We start from the raw sequence: 21,110 nt of genomic DNA on the forward strand, positions 1-21,110 counted from the left end.
AGAATTCCCGGCCACAGCCTCTTGGGTGTACTCTAGTTCACTTATTGAACTGTGGCTTCAGCGCGTACACGCGGTGCCCAATGTCTTTTTAACGAGGGGTTCTATTAGCATGAACAATTTGAGCAGACTATCACGGTTTCCAAAGGAAGAACAATAAAGCAACCTTCCATTTCCAAATTCTAGAAACGTAGCAGGAGGAGAGCTGGACTTGAATTGAATGCTAGGGATGGCTGCTTATGGTTTAAACTTAATGCAAAGAGAACACAACCAAAACCGAATCAAAAGATAAAGTAGCAAAAGAACCCAATAAAGGATGAGCCCCGAGACAGAGCACAGCACACAGCTCTCTGCAGGAGGGGCCTGCAGCTTCAGACTTGTCAGGTAGATGAGCCCCACTCTGTGAAAGGGAGTGCTGGACCTAAGGCCTGTAGTTGGAAGAGCATGGTGGGGAGGGGAGTCCGCCTCAACTGTCACTGAAGTGCTTTGACAAGATATAACTTTTCCCCATGTTCGCTGGTGAAGATGGGTGCCTTTTTGTAGTGTTCCACCAACTCATCCATGGTATGAAACCGCCGTTGCCCGATACAGTAGACATTGTCCACGAGCTGCACCTTGAAATGCTTGTTCTTCCCTGATGCTTTGAGAGAGACGGAGAAGTCACTGGGCTGGGGAGGAAGCAAAACACAACATTTTATGACCTGCTCACAAGTATGGCAAGCCACCTATAAACTTAAAGACTAAACTAAGAAGAACGGGAGTTCTTTACTCTGTGAGCTTTAACTTCTTGACTCTTACATATTGGGGGTACCACAGGGTGATAGTTAAGGCTGTGTGTCAACTTGACTGGGCCAGGATCCTCAGTGGCTTGCCGGTTGAGGATGTAGTTATCCCCCCCACGATGAGATCTAATATATTGGAGCCAACTCTATGATGAAGTCCGCTATGAGCAGCCAATCAACTGAAGGGAGGCTGCCTTGGGGGTGTGGCCTACTTCTAATATATTGTACGTTCAGGCAAGGTTTGCTGGCTCTCTGCTGGGTCTGGATCTTGCATCTAGTTGTCTTGTGGCCTCCAGCTCTTTGGACTTGAGCTAGTGGCCTGTTCTGTTACCTGCGATCCTGGGAGTTGTCAGCAGCTTGCCTTCTGACCTGCTGATCCTGGTTCCTCCTCTCTGAAGCTATGTGAGCCAGAAGCTTCCAGGCTGACATCTGACCCCCAGCCTTGGGAACTGCCCACCTCTATAACTGTGAGAGATATTTCCTCAACATAAACCTCTCTTTATATAGCTATGGAAAGTGTTTGCTGTATAGGATAAGCTGTATAGGATAACCACAAGGTCAGTGGTTCAAACCCTTTAGCTGCTCCATAGGAAAAAGATGAGCTTTCTGCTCCTGTAAAAATTTACAGCTTCAGAAGCCTATACAGGGTCGCTATGAAGTGGTATAGATTCAATGACACTTAACTACAACATGTATGTAATTTTCACTGGTTTTGCTTCTCTGGAGAACCCAGTTTAACTCTGAATTTTCCACTTGTACAAATCCAAACCCTGCAGCACCGTGAGTCAGGTCTCTGTATTAACACTGAGGAAGGCCCAAAGGCACTCCATGGTTCAGATGTTCTGAACCAAAGAAAAATTCAATTTTGATCAGTACCGTTTGGATGCTGAATGAACTTACTTGAAAAGTGGGAACTCACCATGTGACGTTTTCCTTTCCCAAACTATTTTGGATAAGCTGGGAACTTACTGAAAATGATTTGCTGTTGTTTATGTGACATTGAGTCAATTTCAACTCATAGCAACCCTGTTTAGGTTGCCCAAGGAGTAGCTGGTGGGTTTGAACTTTGCAATTAGCAGTTGTGTTTATCCTACAGTGTCACAGAACCGAAAATCATTTTGTCCCTTAGAAATGAATCATCACAGAACCCTGTTGTCATCCATTGATGATCATAGGAACCAATCCCACCCACATAACGTTCTACACAGGATTCATAACATTCTAACCAGGATTCTCAGTGGCCTGGCCATTTCCCATTATGACCCCTAATATAATCAACTCTAATTCTATTCTCGGACTCCTGGTGGGGCGCTGGACCAGGAGGCTGAGGTTCAAGTTCACCAGCTGCTTCTTGGAAACCGAATACATAGTCACTATGAGTCAGAACGGATTCTACTGCACTTAACTATGTTATCTAATGCAATCAACTCTACAATGAGATCTGCTATGAGCAGCCAATCAACTGAAGGGACATTTCCTACAGGGTGTGGCCTCTTCTCTACATATTCAAGTAATCATCTGACAGTACAATTCTCAAATCATTACTGTTTTCCTGGAATTTAATACAACTTCCCAGCAGCCTCAGTATTACCTTCCCCAAATTAAGTGCTGAATGTGGCTCTGAATAGAAAACAGACGAAAACAGGCAGTGCTGGCAGTTATTCCACCACCTTGGTCCCTGTCCCTATTATTAGTCCTAGTGGATTAAGGAGAACCACCATTGTCATTGACACTGCATCAGTGTAGCAACAGGAGATACAGCTAAGAACGGCTGAACTCTCTTCGGATGCCTTCCGGTTTCCCCAAAGTAATTTTTTAGTTTCAGGTTCCTCACTATTAATATTCTATATGCATGTATTCCGTAAACACACACACACATTTTTCTTCTTTTGTTTTCGATGCCATTAAGTGGCACCTTTAGGAAAAGATGGAGGGGCATTTCATATTAAAGTTTATCATGAGCCAGGCACCATGCAAGTTTTGTAGATACACGCAGTTTCCTGGGAGTAAGAACGAGATCTGTCCACAGCTCGATCTTAAGAATTTGTAGGTGAGATGGAACAGGTGCACTACAGTTCTTAGTTTTATTTAGCCTTACTTTTGTGAAAGAAAAGGCTCGGAGTCTTTGCAATGATTTAAAAGCTGCACGTGCAGCAAGTGAAGGCAATTGTGAGCAGGGGCTGGTGCAGTCATTTTAAAGTGAGGGCAAATTTACAAAACATTAAAGGACAAAGATGCAGACGTTCTGTTGGTAACCTGGGGAACTGCCTATACTTTTACCAACTCAGACATAAAGTGGCATCGCCGTTAGTGGAGGCAGTGTGTGGATGAAACCTATTGAATATGATGAACCCAATTTTAATTAAGCCAATGATCAGCAGATGATTCTTCAAACAGCCAAGTCTGCTTTTTATTTAAAGTCTTTATCATCATGGTGTGTGCACATGTACATATGTGTGTGCTACAGCACAGTAAAACTGAGGCAACAGAAGCGACCATTTTTAATTTCATGGACTCCTAAGCACAAATCAGGTAAGAAAATAGTACCAACTTTATTTACGTCCATAGAAATCAAAATGTAGGGTGTTCTTCATTCCACCTGAGTAGATTTTTCACAGTAGATCAGGGAATGAATGATCTACACACCAGACACACTGTTAGGCTACCACTGAACAGCTTTAAATCAAATGCGAGGGTAATCAGAACTGTGGCTCTCAGAGCACTCTCCCACAAACAGCAGCATTCGCATCACCCAAGGACTCGTTATCAATGCAGATCCTCAGTTCTCATCCCAGAACTACGGAATCACAAGTTTTAGAGCAAGGGTGGAGAACATCGGGCCCATGGGCACAAAATCATTTGGTCTGGCCCTGCAAAGGCAGCCGCAGTTCCAGCCACTTTCTGTTGTTAAGTGCCTTTGAGTCAGTTCCAACTCACAGAGACCCTGTATATGGTTTCTGAGGAGCAACTTGTGGGTTTGAACCGCCGACCTTGAGGCTCAAACTGACCTTGCTGTCCAGTGCATTACTCTGCTGTACCATACCAGGTGAGTTAATGAAATGTTTGACCAAATACAGCTGACTAATTTTTAAGTTGATAATTCTGTATGGCCCTTGAATGATGCCGTAAATTTTGGCAGAAAAGTCTTCCCACTCTTGATCTAGAGGTAGGAGCCAGCAACCTGTTTCAACAGGTCCTCCATACAGTCTGAGAACTGCAGGGAGGACCTGTTGAATATAATTTGAATAAAATAAAACTGGAGTGAACTACCACCAGTATTTTCAAATACTCAGAGCCACCAGAAACAGGAACGAAGGCCAGGTCTGTCCTATGGGCTCAGTAGCCTCATGTTGGGGAAAACTCCACTGTCAGCTTTCCTAAGTCTGCAGACGCCTTCATGATTTGGTTTTAGAGAGAGCCTGGCCCTATTCCTGACATTCCTTAATAGGAATGGCCCGAATGGGGCAGCTGGGGCACAACAAATGAGAAGGCTGTACGGAAGGTCTCTGGTCTTAAGTAAGTCCGTTTTCGGGATCGGATGGAGATGCAGCTACTCTGGGCTCAAAACAACTCAGCCTCCAGGAAAGGAAGTGCAAAGGAAAGGTACCTTGTTTTCTGTAAGAGGCTTGGAGAAATCATCCTGGAAAAGGATCATGCTTCACTCCACCCCCTCAGCAAGCAGTAGTGTAGTATGATGATGATGTTATTGTTGTTGTGAAGTGCCGTTGAGTTGGTTCTCTGACCCTTAGCGACCCTCTAGAGGGTTTCCAAGGAGTGACTGGTGAGCTTGATACAGTATTCTAAATTTAAGCTGTCAAACAGTCTTAGCACATTTTGCTTAAGTATCTATATTGAGAAGGACCAAAATGAACAGCAGCTCAGTCAACATTTATCCTCCACACACATTTTGAGTGTTGGGTGTCACTGATTTGAAGTCAGGAATTTTGTTCTGTCTACACAGCTCTCATTTCTATGGAGGATGGATCATACAAGGTGGTTAGCATGACTGAAGTCTGTCACATCTCCATAGCTCCATTACTGGGCCAGCATTTAAAATGGATTACAGTTCAATGTAAAGAAAACAAAAATCTTCAATGACTGGATCAATAACCAACATCATGATAAAAGGAGAAATGATCGAAGTTTTCAAGGATTTCATTCTACTTGGATCCATAACCAATGCCCACGGAAGCAGCAGTTAAAAAACCACACAACACATTACACTGGGAAAATCTGCGGCAAAATACTGCTCTAAAGTATTAAGGATCAAAGATGTGACTTTGTGTCCACGCTTCGAGGACTAAAGTGTGCCTTGCCCTAGCCATGTTGTCTGTTGCTGTTAGGTGCTATTGACTTGGTACCAACTCACAGCAACCCTATGTATAACAGAATAAAACACTGCCTGGTCCTGGGCCAACGTCATAATCACTGTTATGCCTGAGCCCATCACTTCCTGTCTATCTTGTTGAGGGTCTTCCTCTTTTTCTTCGACCTTCCAATATACCAAACATGAGATCCTTCTTCAGTGACTGGTTCCTCCTGACAATATGTCCAAAGCATGAGAGACAAAATCTGGCCATCCTGGCTTCCAAGGAGCACTCTGGCTGCACTTCTTCCAACACAGATCTGTTGGTTCTTTTGGTGGTCCATGGTACTTTCAATATTTTCCTCTAACACCATAACTCAAATGCACTGAATCTTCTACAGTCTTCTTTATTTACTGTCCAACTTTTGCATGCATATGAGGTTACTGAAAATACCATGGCTTGGATGAACCTTGAGGACACTATGCTGAGTAAACTGGTCAGTCACAAACGGAGAACTACTACATAAGACCATTACAGTAAAGCTTAAGAAAAAATAACCCACACTAAAAGGGAAAAAAGAAAAAAAAAAAATCTTTGTTGGCTACCAGGGGCGTAGGGGGTGGGATGAGGGGAGGAAGGGGAAGGTAGAGCACAGAGTAGGGAACAGATACACAAGAGTTTAGGTAGGTGTATGTGGGACAACATGCAAAAAGGGGGAGGGAAACGTAAGAACAAGGCGGATGGGAGAATATTTAGGTAGGTTTGATGGGTTAAATGGGACAGAGGTAAATAGGGATGTATGCTCAACCTTCGAACAACAGGGCTTTGTGATACAGAGACTGAGGCATAGTTTGAATGGGTAAAAGAGGGGAAATAATGTTAAGATGCTTGGCTGTCTTATGAATCTTGGTTTCTTTCCCTTGCCTACTATGTAAAAATGGACACTTGAGGGGGAGAGAAAGAACCAGAAATATCACTATGTTGTTGTTGTTAGGTGCCATGGAGTTGGTACCGATCCATAGCTATCTTATGCACAGCTGAATGAAACATTGGTACCTGTTCATGGGTTTCTCGCTGTCTGCGCACCTCCATTCTGGTGACTAGAGGGGGTTCTACTACGCATGTAGACAGATCTCAAAATTTAAAATGACAGTTTCCACTTAAAACCAAACAGCCACTACTTATTTGTCATTTTGTCTTACTGTGGTGGCTTGTGAGTTGCTGTGATTCTGAAAGCTATGCCACTGGTATTTTAAATACCAGCAGGGTCACCCATGGTAGACAGGTTTCAGATGAGCTTCCTTCCAGACAAAGACAGACTAGGAAGAAAGAGTGATGAACTACTTCCAAATATTTAGTCACTGAAAACCTTATAAATAGCAGAGAAACATCACTATAGAAATATCTAAAATGGGGCTAGAACTTGCCCAGTGAAAGAGGCTTCCTGTGGAACCTTTGCAGTGTATAAGGTCTTAGGTGGAATCCTGATCCCCATCCAGAATCTTCTGATGTGGGAAATTTCCACTTGAAAAGACAAGCAGACCAGCCTGGAGAACAGAAGGTACTTCTTACGAGAAAGACCAGCAGGAAAAATAAAAAAACAATAATGGCAGTCTGACTGACTACTTTAAGAACAAGCAAGTTGTTCGCTGGGGAGCCACCAAGGCAAGCAATCAAGTCCCCTCAGGGCAAACCCCCTTCCAAGACTGAAACTCAAAAGGAATACACGAGCAGGCATATAATCTTGCTGGTGACCACATGAGTCTACCAATAAGGGGAAGTGGTGGTGGTGGTGGTGAAACAGCAATTAAGCTGTGGGCTAAGTCCAACTGATTGAGAACTGGTTGGCCAACAGTATAGCAAGACCTGGGGATACATGAGCCCATGAACAGGGACATAGCCACGGAGGACTAGAGCAGAGAGTGAAACATCCAGATGATATGAAGTGAGGGGAGATGCACAAGAACACCCATACTTGCAGATAGTACCCACTTGACCTGGCTTCTAATGGGTGGATGATCAGAACTCAACTAGAGGAAGAAAGAAGATGAAAAAAAAGTGTAATCCAGTACAATTTGATGAACTTGACTTATAGTTATGGATGCAGTAACTCAAAAGGGAACAAATCTTTATGGCAAGGATCATTCCCACCCCCACTCCCTCTGTACACAGGGTTGACAGGGATGGGCAACTTAGACACTGGCTACCCAAAATGGGGGCAATAAAGGCACAAAGTAACTGGCTTACAAATTTTCAAGAGGGAGATTAGTTTCAGAGAGTGTGGGGAAGATAGAATCTCCACTGAGTGGTTTCTAATCCGTCTCGACAGGGCTGGTGAAAGGAGATAGGGATAAGACTCTTGTGGTTCAATAGTGCATTTGTTGTTGTTATAGTGCATAGGGCCACTATAAATTGGGAGTTGATTTGAGGGCACCTAACACCTAATGCCTGGTGTGGTCCTGTGGGTTAATGTGCCAGACTGCAAAGCCGTTTGAACTGCAAGGTCAGCGGTTCAAGCTCACCAGCTGCTCCTTGGAAACCCTATACAGGGTTGCTATGGGTAGGAATTGACTAGACGGAACTTGACAACAACAACAAAGTTGAATCAGAGGTTCTAAAGAATTACCAATTAGTATAAACCATTACCTCCACCCTTCTTTTTAGATTACAGCTGGACTCTGAGGACAATTAATTGATTGGGCAATAATCACGGTCCTTTCATTTTGGGTGTTAAGCCCCTATTTGAATATAACCCTTTTAAAAAGGAGCTCTGGTAGCATAGTGGTTACAAATCGGGCTGCGAACCTTAAGGTCAGCAGTTCGAAACTACCAGCCGCTCCGTGGGAGAACGATGAGGTGTTCTGCTCCCGTAAAGATTTACAGCCTCGGAAACTCTGTACAGGGTCGCTATGGGTCGGAACCAACTTGACGGCACTTAACAACTAACGACAAGGATTTGGTTCAACTCCACCTCTCCACTATGGGCTTACCTAAGGTGTTCAGTAAATGTGTTGACTTAGAAATTTTCTATTTCAACAATCTCTTCCACTATTCATTCTTTTAAATAATTCTTATAGTTCACCTCTTTGTAATTCCTGCTTGCAAGCAGCAAGTGCTTTAAAAAAAAAAAAAGAAAAGAAAATCAAGGAACATGCTTTTTGAGACCTTTTCTACAGAATCTCCACCAAGATTCACTGCTTCAAATACTTGCTCAAAAACATCTTTGCATTTTTATAAAAGGCATGCTTGATCAACTTCCTTTCTCCTTTACTCAAGATGTAATCACTATTTTCTTAATATCCTTTATTTCTCCCTTCATCCCAGAAAGCTTAAGTGTTAATGTGATTTTCTTCTCAGCACAATGGTCATGAGGAAATAAAGGAGGCAGGGAGGCTCTTGTCTCCAGGCTCTTCTGACTCTTTAATAATCTCAGAATTTCTACTCATATTTCACTTTGAATTTTATGAAAAGATCAGACATTCCCTCTGTGTGCTTTACCAGGTCTCTCAGGTAGGCTCTGGGCTATCTGGTCATTCTGAAGCCTTTGAACACCAGCGATTCACACATATTTACACTTCCTGGGGTGGCACATGGATTAATGCGCTGGACCACAAGGTCAGTGGTTCAAGCTCACGAGCCACTCCTTGGAAACACTATACACGGTTGCTATGAGTCAAACTGACTCGACAGCACTTAACAGCAACATGTGTGGTGCTGTAGGATAAGCACTGAACCACAAGGTCAGTGGTTCAAACTCACCAGCCACTCCTCAAAAACCCTATACAGGGTCGCTGTGAAGAGGAATCGCCTCGATGTCACTTAACAACAACAACACTTCCTTAACCCCAAAGACAGGTCATCTTGTTGGTATCTTATCAAAAGTGGCATAGTTTTTTCTTCTTACTTTAAGGAAGGTACATTTTCGTCCACATATGTGGTTCATCTAGTGGAGGGTCAGAGAAAAAGAGGAAGACCCCCAGCGAGATGGATTAGCAAAGTGGCAGTATCAATGGGCTCAAGCGTGGCAACAATTGTGAGGTTGGCCCAGGATTGGGCAGTATTTCGTTCTGCTGTGCATAAGGTTGCTATGAGTCGGTGTTGACTCAATGGCACCTAACAACGACAACGACCCCCCCCCACAAAAAAAAAGAACAAAGAGGCAAACTGTATTCCATTGTCTATTTTATTTTGTCTTTATTTCAAGAAAATCCACCTTTCAATGAGTTGCTGGGCCTGAGGGCTCAGGACCACACACAGTCTCAGAGGTCAGCTGGTGTAACACAGTCCACAAAGACAATGATCTACATTCTACTTTGGTTGAGTAGTGACTTGGATCTTAACAGCTCACAAGGAGCTATTTATGGTGTAACTACTGGCCTTCTCTCCATGTGTGGAAGAAAGAAGAGTGATAAAAAGGTGAAGATCCTTGAAATTAACTAGTTCAGTGGACCAAGGGAACATGTGAACATCAGTCACCATGACTTTGAGACCAGAAGAACTACCACTATCAACTGCTCTGAAAGAGATCACATTAAAAGGTCCCAGCTACAGTGGGAGAAAATATGGAACACAAATTATGTTTAAAAAGGACCAAGGTTACTGGTCAGAAAGAGACTAGAGGAACCTAAGACTATAGCCCTCGAAGACTCTTCAGGGCTGGAATGGAACTGAACTTTGTGGACCAATTTTCAGCCAAGCAGTAGATAGATACATAGCGGGGTTGTTGTCCCCACTGGTAAGGTATATTCACTATTGAATGGTTAACCATTCAAGACCAAAAGGGCAACATGTTGAGACGGGATGGGAAGGAGATGGAATGGATAGGGACCACAGGGAGGAAGTGGGAAAACTGCTGTTCCATGAAGGGGCCTGCAGTCATGGAAAGGAAACAAAGTCTATCATTGGTTCAATGTAAAATTGATGATCTTATCTATAAACCTTCACTCAATTCATAATAAAAAGTTAAAAAAAAAAAAAAAAGATAACCTGCCTTTCAGTTCTGCCATTTTATTAGATCATCCACTGTCAACTGATGCTGATTTTTGTTCTTACATCAGAATGTCTCTCCCGTACTCTCAAGCATGAACTCTCACGGGCATTTTCTGTCCTATAAATGTGTCTCTAAAATACTTACTGCATAGGCCTAAAGTCAATCCACATATGATCAGATATTATCATTCTCATTAGCTTTTGAAATAAATTTATTTACATAAATGAGAAAGTCTCAATAGCTAGGAACTGAACAGACCTCAGAGTCCCATTTCTTAAACAATGACTTCAGTGTCCTTATGTGTTAGTATATGGAGATGTTATTCATTCCACCTCCAAACAGGTTCAATTCAAGCCAGAATTTTACCATGCAACAACACTATTCAAAAGGACACGAGCCAACACCACATTCCACAAATCCGTGCTTCAGACATCTGAGTATGAGGATTACTAGAGGATTTGTTTAGACCCACAGTACTGGGTCCCATCCCTAGAGATTCTGATTCAGCAGGTAAATGGGGACGGGCATGGGAATCTCTATCTAACAAATTCATGGTGGTGCTGGGGCCGCTGGCCTGGGAGCTACATTTTGAGAATTACTGCCATAATGGCTGAGGAATATTTTATTTTTAGAATACCATATGATTGTGCTTTAGATGAAAGTTTACACAGCAATTTAGATTCCCCTTTAACTACTTTTATACAAATTGTTTCATGACACTGGCTATACTTTTCATAATTATGTCAGCATTCTCGTTATTTCTATTCTTGCTTTTGGGTGAACACTGACCATTTTGGTCTCATGTTGTTATATTACGGGTGATGTTACTCACAAGTGATGTTGTTTATAAGCCTATCTATTATTTGGCTGAAAGGTGTCCTGCAGAAAGAGCTTCAGTTCTAAGTTCAAAGGGTATCTTAGGACAGTATCTCAGGGGCTCCTCTAGTCTCTACCAATCCAATGTCATGCCCTTTTTAGGAATGCAAGTTTTGTTCTACATTTCCCCCCTTTCTTTCTGGAACAGTCTGGTCAGAATGGTCAGTAATGGTCACTGGGCACCATCTAGTTCTGGTATCTGTGTAGAAGAGGCTGGGGATCATGTAGCCTATTAGTTACATGTACTGGTTTCTTTGAATTTTTTTCATTCTCTTTTGCTACATATAAGTAGAGATCACCAGTTGTATCTTAAATGGCCGCTTAAAAGTTTTTAAGATCCCAGCTGCTTCTCACCAAACTAGATGTAGAACATTGTATCTTTGTGTCAACTGACTAGGTTGTCCTTTGAGACTATGGTCCCAAGCTTTTTAACCCAGCGAATCAACCCTGCTACTTGTTTGAATGTCTAGGAAGCATCTGGTGGTACTGTAATCCGAGGGAGAAAGAGGAGGCTGACTGCTACCATAAAGATTTATGGTCTCGGAAATCCTACATGAGGTTGATATGCGCTGGAATAGACTGGATGGCAGTGGGTTTGGGTTTTGGGTAGGAAGCCTCTATAACTGTGCCCTCTATGTGGTTTGGTATATATGCAACAAGGAAGACTGTAGAAGAATTGATGCATTTGAGTTATGGTGTTGGAGGAGAATATTGAAAGTGCCATGGGCTGCCAAAAGAACCAACATATCTGTGTTGGAAGAAGTGTAGCCAAAGTGCTCCTTGGAGGCCAGGATGGCCAAACTTCCGTCTCTCATACTTCAGACATATTGTCACAGTAGGGACCAGTCGCTGGAGAAGGACATCATGTTTGGTAAGGTGGAGGGTCAGAGAAACAAAGGAACCCAGTGAGATGGATCTAACATTGAGTCAGTTCTGACTCACAGCAAAGTGGCAGCATCAATGGGCAACAATTGTGAAGTTGGCCCAGGACCACACAGTTTTTCGGTCTGTTGTGCACAGGGTTGCTATGAGTCAGTACCGACTCAATGGTACCTAACAACAACATGCAACAAGGAGCGCTGGTAGCGTAGTTACAAGTCAGGCTGCCAACCTCAAGGTCAACAGTTGGAAACTTCCAGCTTCTATGTGAGAGAAAGATAAGGTTTTCTGCTCCTGTAAAGATTTACAGCCTCAGAAACCCTATACAAGGTCACTATGAGTCAGAACCAACTCCACTGCACAAAACCACCACCACAATATATGCAACAAACATAATCGTGTACATACATATGCCTACAGATAAAAACCTATACTTGCATGTGTATTTACTTGCATATGCCTTCCTAAACACATATATGCATCTATGTCTACCTATAAAATCACACGTTTTTGTTGTTTTTACTGTTGTTGCAAAATTGTATGTGCTATAGTTTATACCAGCAAGGTCCCCAATTTTTGTGTATTTCTTGGTGTCATCATTTACTTTATTAGTTGGATATTCATTTTTTCATTTCATTGAAAAATGTTATTGGAATTTGGACTGGGATCACATGATACCTAAAGATACTTTTGTCAGTATTAACATTTTCACAATGTTAAGTCTTACAATCCATGAGGATGGCATGCTCTCCCATTTATCTGCATCTCTTTTAGTTTCTGGCAGTAGTGTTTTATTGCTTCCCTTGTAAAGGTCTTTTACATCCCTGGTTGTTGATTCTAAGTGCCGTCAAGTCAGTTCAGACTCAGCAATTTTGTGTAAGATTTCCAAGGAGTGGCTGGTGGGTTTGAACCACCAACTTTATGGTTAATAAGCCAGAGCTTATCCTATGGCACCACACCAGGACATCCCTGATTAGGTCTGTTGATTCCTCTGTGCTTTATTCTTGTGCAGGCAATTTTAAATGATACTGCTTTCTTGATTTCATTTTCAGAGTCCACCTATTTAATGCAGAGGAACCCACCAGCATTTTGTGTGTGGAAGGGAGGGTACAAGAACTTGTGCTTCTATATTCACAACTTTCATTCCTTGTGAACATAGAAGCTCAAGTTCTCAAAATTGTTGCCAACACAATTCAATAGCATATCAAAAAAATAATTAAAACCCATGTCATGATCAAGTGGAATTCATAGCAGAAATGCAAGGATAGCTCAACATTAGAAAATCAATTATTGCAGTTCACAACATAAATAAAACAAAGGGAAGGATCACACCATTTTAGTTGTCCAATGGCGTGGGGCTGTAGGCTGTAGATCACCAGCAGGTGAGACAGCACAGGGATGGGCAGGGTAGGCACGGAGCCCTCAGTCTCTGGTCCGATGGTGCGTAGTACGCACTGCACATCACTGGACCAAGAGTGTACATCATTGGTCACTAGGAGGGCACAGGGGAGTGTCCTCCACCAGTTGGCGGTGGCTCCAGGACACTCTCTAAAGGTGCAGCTGACAGGACCCAGCCTTGACCAAATACAAGGAGATGGATTCTGTTCAGAGCCTGAGTGCGTGGGGGCTGTCTAGCTGCCGCTCCAGGGGATCTCCATTCCACCAGCACCACCTGTCCAAATGTTTAGGGATCAATGCTATTGTCTGGCTCCCTCCCAGCTCTCTGCCTGGATACCTTAGTTCTCGCCTACCTTTCTGCACCTTCCCTCCTTTGATCCAGTTCATGTTCTCAGTGTCTGTACCCTAGTGGGGATTCTGTGAAGATGCTCCGGACCCAGGAATATTTCTCCTCACTTTGTCTCCAGATGATCATGCTGCACCAGCTGCCTGGTGCCCGTAAGTCTCATTTGCTGCTTTCATTCAGTTTCTCCTCCTGATTCTTCAACCTTCCATTTTGCTGGGCTCTCAGACTGTTATTTGTATCTGTTTCATTTCTCAGCTCTTTGCTGTAGGGGAGACGGCATGGTACATGTGTCTAAGCCATCATCTTGCACTGTCTCCTGAAAAATATTTTACATGGGTGTTTTCTCATTAGTTGAATTACGTATGCTTAGCTCTATGATGGAGCCGTGGTGTGGAGCTGTGGGCTAGTGCGCTGGACTGCAAAGTCAGCTTGAACTGCAAGCATGATGGTTCAAGCTCACCAGCTGCTCCTTGGAAACCCTATACAGGGTCGCTATGGGTCAGGATCGACTCGACGGCACTTAACAACAATAATTCTATTATTTGTCCAATGACTAATGTATAATATAGTTTAAAAAATTTTTAAAAAAGAAACAAAATAGAGTGAGGAAGGAGACTTGCATACAGCGCTACTATTTTACAACATATTGAGACTGACAAACTACTTTCGGTGTTAGAAACACCATGGAGGTCTAGAACTTTAGGGCTCAAGGTTGCTACTGCCATGGAGACCACAGTATCATGACAAATATTTCTAAATTAATGAACTTTAGATGGGAATCATCTAAAAAGATGGGAAATATCTGCTGAACATAAACAAGCAAAAATTCTAGCAGAAATATGAAAGATGGTTGAGAAAACCAACGTATTGGGATGGGTGAAGTAATGTTGTTATTCCTGCTCCAGAAGCTAGTCCTGGGACATTACAATTTATGGCTAGGAGGAGTTGAGAGAAGGGGGAGAAAGAAGTATCCTCTTAGTGAGAGGATAGCAAGTGGAACAACATTGCGGTTTCCAGGCCACGTGTGATAAGTGGTAGCTATAATTATAGTATTTCTTGGGGGAAAACGGCAGTTGAACAGATAGCTTCTGTTATGGATTGAATTATATATTAGCACTGGACTTCAAACCACAAGGTCGACAGTTTAACCCTACCAGTTGTTCCTTGGAAACCATCTACAGAGTCGCTATGAGTCGGAACCAACTCCATGACACTTGACAACAATATACTTGTGCACTGACTTTGGGGAAATAAAGTTTTTTCTTTTGTTATCAGTTGGGTCAAACAAAGTGCTCTAAGCCTAATTCTTTTTGAGTTGTTGTGGGCTTTAGGTATTGACTATACATCAAATTGGTATTGACTCATAGCGACCCCATGCACAACAGCATGAAACACTGCCCCGTCTGGACCAACCTCACAATTACTGCCATGTTTGAGCTCACTGCTGTTGCCACTGTGCCAATCCATCTCATTGGAGATTTTCCTCTTTGGCTCTGGCCCTCTACTTTACCAAACATGATATCCTTCTTCTTCAGGGACTGGTCCCTCCTGATAATATGTCCAAAGCATGAGAGAAGAAGTCTGGCCAGCCTGGCTTCCAATGAGCACTTTGGCTGTGCTTCTTCCAATACAGATTTGTCTGTTCTTTTGGCAGTCCATGAATTTTTTAATATTCTCCTCCAACACCATAACTCAAATGCATCCATTCTTCTTCGGTCTTCCTTATTCACGGTCCAACTTTCACATGCATATGAAGTTACTGGAAATACCATGGCTTGGGTCAGATGCACTTTAGTACTCAAACTGACATGTTTGCTCTGGAACATTTTAAAGAGGTTTTGTGTAGCAGATTTACCTAATGCAATATGTCATTTGATTTCATGACTGCTGCTACATCTATGACTGTTGATGGTGGATCCAAGAAAAATGAAATCTTTGACAACTTCAATCTTTCTTCTATTTATAATGGGTGTTGTTTACTGGTCCAGCGGTGAGGATTTTTGTTTTCTTTACATTGAGATGCAACCCATACTGAAGGCCTTCGTCTTTGATTTTCATGGTTGTATCCATACAGATTGAGTAAGTATGGTATAAGAATCAACCCTGGTGCACACCTCCCATAATTTTAAACTGTTTGCTGTTCCCTTATTCTGTTCAAACAACTGCCTCTTGGTCTATGTACAGGTTCCTGTGTTACTCATCCTTTGCGATGTTGTCAATAGCGTGTCTGTCATGATCTTACACAATTGAAAACCTCTGCGTAGTCAATAAAGCACAAGTTAAGATCCTTCTGGTATGTTTATAGCTGTTTCTCTTCATTTTGAATTGTACCCTATCAACAAATGAAGGTCCCGAAGCCTTTACTCCATCCAATCGCATCATTACCACTCACTCTATTTGGAGGAGGGAGCTCTTTCACAGCTGCATTGTCAGTGCCTTCCAACACGAAGGGCTCATCTTCCGGCATGATTTCTGACAAGATTCTGGGGCTCATCATCATGTTTCAATATTTCCTAATCTGGTGCTGACAATGTTCTCCCGCTATTCATAAGGTTTTCAGTGACTAAATATTCGGAAGTAGTCCGTCTTTACCTTCTTCTTAATCTGTCTTCATCTGGAAGCTCAGCTGAAACCTGTCCACCGTGAGTGACCCTGATGGGAATTTCAAATAATCTGTAGAAAGTCTTCCAGAATAACGGCAACATGTAAGTCACCACAGTAAGACAAATGGACAGATGCGTGGTGTCCCTTTGAGTGGTGCCTTATAAAAAGGGAGTTGCATTCAGGGGATGAGAGGTACCTCATGACACCAGAGGCAGACACATCTAGAAGCAGCCAGGGAGCCCCAGGGGTTACAAGTAGAGGCAAGAAGAGAGAGAACAGCCCTGCAGGAGCCCTGAGTTCAGATTTCTAGCCTCCAAAAACCTGTGAGACAGGATTAGATTCCTGCTCTTTAAAGTCACCAGAACTAGGCAGAACAAAGAAACCACCATAGCTCCTCACCAAAGCAGTTTACTCCCCCCCTCTGACCTAAGGCCATACAACAATTAACACAGAGAAGACATATTAGGAGTACAGCTGGCTGATACACACTTATATTTTTCTATTAACTTCTTTTTTCGACCTTTTAAAAATGCTAAAATAAAACTGACTGGTTCTAGCTGGCACACCCACTGGGCCTCTTAGAATATTTTAATATTAGTCATATTCAAACTAAAAAACTCCTTAGAAACCCATCTCTGTTGAACAAACAGATTCCTATCCATCTTCACATCTTTAAACAGTTCTTGGACTCTAAATTGCAAAGAGGGTGTTTTCAAAGACACCAGGTAAAGACTACCTGGCAGGGTGACCATGAAACCTCAATTTGAGGAAGAGATGTGTGCCTGCCTTCCAAGATTCTTCTTGCTTGAATAAAAAAATTAAAGTTTTAACCATGTACAACTTTAGCAAGCAGAGCTGTGCTTCTGAATTTGGGAATAGTGGTGGTGGTTGTGGTAGATTCCGACACATACTTAGTCAATCTGTCGGATAAGCACTGGACCACAAGATCAGTTTGAACCACAAGGCTGGTGGTTTAATCTCACTAGCTGCTCCTCAGAAACCTTATACAGGGTTGCTATGAGTTGAACAGACTCGAGGGCACTAGCAACGACAACGACCAATCTTTAAGGGAGCAGAAAGCTTCATCTTTCTCCCACAGAGCGTTGTGGACCCAAACTGCTAACCTTGCAGTTAGCAGCCTAACACGTACCCCACGATGCTATCCAGGATCCTTTCTTGTTCCATTCCACCTTCCAGGTGGATGATGATTGCATCAAGGGGTTGGTAAATCTTTCCACATTCACCAAGCAAGCACTCCTCAGAACACCTGATGGAATGACTACCTAGTGTGTGCACCTGTCTCCCAGTTTGGAGCACCTTTCTCTCTCTTTCCCTCTCTGCTGTGAAAAAAACACACAAAAATTCAAGTGCAGAAAAACTGTAAAACGTTTTCTTCAATAACTTCTATGGCTTGATTCATTTAAGTGGGATGATCTTCACACTGCTAAGGAGGGAAGTGTAAACTTTTGCCTCTTCTGTAAACCAATGAGAGGTTTCAGCCCCATAAGACAATCTGCAGTTATTTTTGCAGCAGCCTCTAAGAATAATTCAATTTCAGTTAAAAACAAACAAAAGTTTATGCAGGTGCTGCTGAGATTAGTGATATAAGCTTTTAAACCACCTGAAACAACTGTGAGGACGGTGCAGGGCTGGGTAGTCTTTCATTTTGTTGCACGTAGGGTTCCTATGAGTCGAAACCAACTCAACAACACCTAACAACAACACAATAAAGTGCTAAAAACTTACTTGATCCAGTTTTATAGCTTAAAATATTTTTTTGGAGAAAAAACATTTCCCCATATAAATGTATTGCTAATACATGCATTAGCAGTTTTACACAAGATTAATATAAATACTCATTATGTTATGGAAAGTAATTAATGATATAATGATTTTTTTATGGAAACAGGAAGAGGAGCTTCAAAAAGTTTGTAGAAAAAAAATTCAGGGATTTTTGATCCATTTTTCCACAGACTTTTTGAAACCCCCTTGCATTTGTGAATACAATTATGGATAAATGATTGATTTCTAAGTTTTCTTTTTGTTTTAATCGTCTTTCATGTCCTGTGGTTAGGCACAGCCCCTGTCACTGTGCCTGAAGAGAGGAAGCATCAACGGTCCCTGCAACTGCAATAGCAGGTAGAGGCTGATCGCAGAAGTCTGGAGGCATGGTGAAGGCCAATCCCAGGAGAGAAATGGGCAGTGGGCAGCAGAGAGACTTGCTGATTTCCTGTCACACTGATTCTATATGTACATTTTTCATAATTAATTCATCAATTAATGTTAAGAATATTTTTTGAGGCCCCTGAGGTGACAGTAGGGAACAAGACCAAACATGCACACTCTTGGTGCTTACTGAACCTCTTACTGGGGATTTTACACAACCAAATAAAGAGGCAATTACACTGTCAGATAACAACTGCTATATAGCCTGAGTGGCAATGTGGGTTAGGTGTTGGGCTGCAACTGCAAGGTTGGAAGTTCAAACCCACCAGCTCTGCAGGAGAAGACGATACTGTCTGCTCTTGTAATGGTCTAGTTGTGTAAATCCTACATAGGGTCACTATGAGTCAGGACTGTCTTGATGGCACTAGGTGGGTTATAAGAACTGTTTAAAAGCGGAAGTGCACCGTGATCGTGCATGGGTGCCCAGGCTCAGGGATCAGGGATGGCATCCGAGAAGCAAGTTAGACTAGGGCAGGCAGAGCTAAGTGAGGACTGTATTCTAGTTTTCCAGGCATGTGGAAAGTTCGGGAGGCAAGAGACAGCAGTGTCTGAGAAACTCGATTGGGTCATTTGTTGACTGAATCATTTACTGAGAGAACAAATGAGGGGTCACTAGAAAGTTGACAGAAGGGTCTGCTCCTGCTCTCACCGCCATTGCGGTACACTGAGCTCCAAAGGGACAGCTCCGGGCCAGGTGGAACCTAGCAGATGGGAAAAACAGTAATAATAAATGTGGGCAAAGGAGGGCCGAAGAAGCCAAGAGGCAAAATGCCATCCCATGCATGTTTTGTGCAAACCTGCCGGGAGGTACACAAGAAGAAGCACCCAGAGACTTCAGTCATCTTCTCAGAATTTTCCAAGAAGTGCTCAGAGTGGTGGAAGACCATGTATGCTAAAGACAAAGGAAAATCTGAAGACATGGCAAAGGCGGGCAAGGCCCATTTTGGAAGAGAAATGGAAACCTACATCCCGCCCAAAGGGGAGACAAAGAAGAAGTTCAGGGATCCCAATGCACCCAAGAGGCCTCCTTCTTGTTTTATTCTGAGTATCGCCCCAAATCAAAGGAGAGCATCCCAGTCTATCTCTTGCTGATATTGAAAAGAAACTGGGAGAGATGTGGAATGATACTGCTGCTGATGACAAGCAGCCTTACAAGGAGTAGGCCACTAAACTAAGGAGAAGTACAAAAAGGATACTGCTGCTTACCAGACTAAAGGAAAGCCCAATACAACTAAAAAGGGAGTCATCATGGCTGAGAAAGGCAAGAAAAAGAACGAAAAGAAGAGGAGGGAGACGAGGAAGATGGAAATGAAGATGATGATGAATAAGTTGGTTCTACACAGTTTTATTTCCCTTACCTATAAAGTATTTAAACACCCCTGTACATAACCACTCCTTTTAAAGAAAAAAACGTTAACGTAAGGCTGTGTAATATTTGATTTTAAACTGTACAGTGTCTTTTTTTTGTACAGTTAACACACTACCAAATGTGTCTTTAGCTAGCCCTGTCCTGAAGGTATTTTCATCAACAGCCATTAATCTTGCCTGGCACAGTATGAGGGTTGTAAATTGCAATGGAAAGTAAAGCAGGTTCTTGTTGGTACACAGCACAAATCAGTTATATATGGGGATGGTAGTTGTGGTTTTCTTTTCATCTTCAGTTGTCTGATACAGCTTATATGAAATAAGTATCTTGTTAATGGAATACTATTCTATAACTGCAAATGAAAAAATTGCAGCTGTATTGTTGACATTCTGAATGCTTTTAAGTAAATACAATTTTTAATATTATTCTTTTAATTAAAGTTCATGGAAAATGAGTATTATGAAAAAGCTATGCATGGACTTCAATTTTTTTTTTTCCTCTTTTGCATCCTAATCCGTACTAACTTGTTAGAACATGTCTGAACAAAATTTAGTTTGACAAAGACACTAAAAAGGACAAGATATCAGTGTGAAAAGAGCCCCTATGAGAGCAACACGAATTCTGCTAAAACTGAAGCAAGAACAAACATCAAGTTTATGGTGAGACTTAGATAGAAGAATGGTGACATCACTGATACTTCAAGAAAAGTTTATGGGGACAATGTCCCCCCCAAATCAGCCGTCTACAAATGGATAACTCATTTTAAAGAGGGGTGAAATGATATTGAAGATGAAGCTCACAACAGCAGACCATCACATAAATTTTCAAGGAAAACAATTTTGTTGGTGCCTTAATTCAAGTGGACAAATTAACAGCGCAAATCATAGCAAACACCATGTTGTTGTTAAGTGCTGACTCGTAACTCCAAAGGTGTGGATGGCGGGTTTGCACCGCCAACCTTGTGGTTACAAGTCCAGTGCTTATCCTACAACACCACACTAGGATTTCAGCCAATACCATATAGGCAACTCAAACAGTTCGACTTCCATAATTTTAACTGAAAAATTAAGGTTGACCAAACTCTCTGCTCAATGGGTGCTGAAACTCTTGTGCCCAGAGCACCTGAAGACAAAAGCAATACTTTCTATGAAAAACTGAAACACGTAGAATCAAGATCCTGAAGCATTTCATAGAAGAACTGTAACAAGAGATGAAACAAGGCTTTACCAGTATGCTCTTGAGGACAAAGTACAATCAGAGCAATGGTTACTGAAAGGTAATCAGTAGAAGAGAACGACCAGTTAAGAGTGAAGATCATGGCGCTGGCAGAATTGAAAAG

The 21,110-nt window shown here is 42.3% G+C and overlaps 1 protein-coding gene across 1 annotated transcript in view; it reads right to left on the reverse strand.

Moving 5' to 3' along the window:
- Window positions 1-470: 470 nt before the first annotated feature.
- NCK2 (NCK adaptor protein 2) overlaps window positions 471-21,110 on the reverse strand; it is a 90,839-nt gene continuing 70,199 nt past the window's right edge. Inside the window, exon 3 of the mRNA XM_006872434.1 lies at window positions 471-665. Coding sequence (XP_006872496.1) covers window positions 471-665 — 195 coding nt within the window. The remainder of the gene's footprint in view (window positions 666-21,110) is intronic.

Source organism: Chrysochloris asiatica, unplaced genomic scaffold, assembly GCF_000296735.1.
Source record: "Chrysochloris asiatica unplaced genomic scaffold, ChrAsi1.0 scaffold00197, whole genome shotgun sequence".
Classification (NCBI taxonomy): Eukaryota; Metazoa; Chordata; class Mammalia; order Afrosoricida; family Chrysochloridae; genus Chrysochloris; species Chrysochloris asiatica.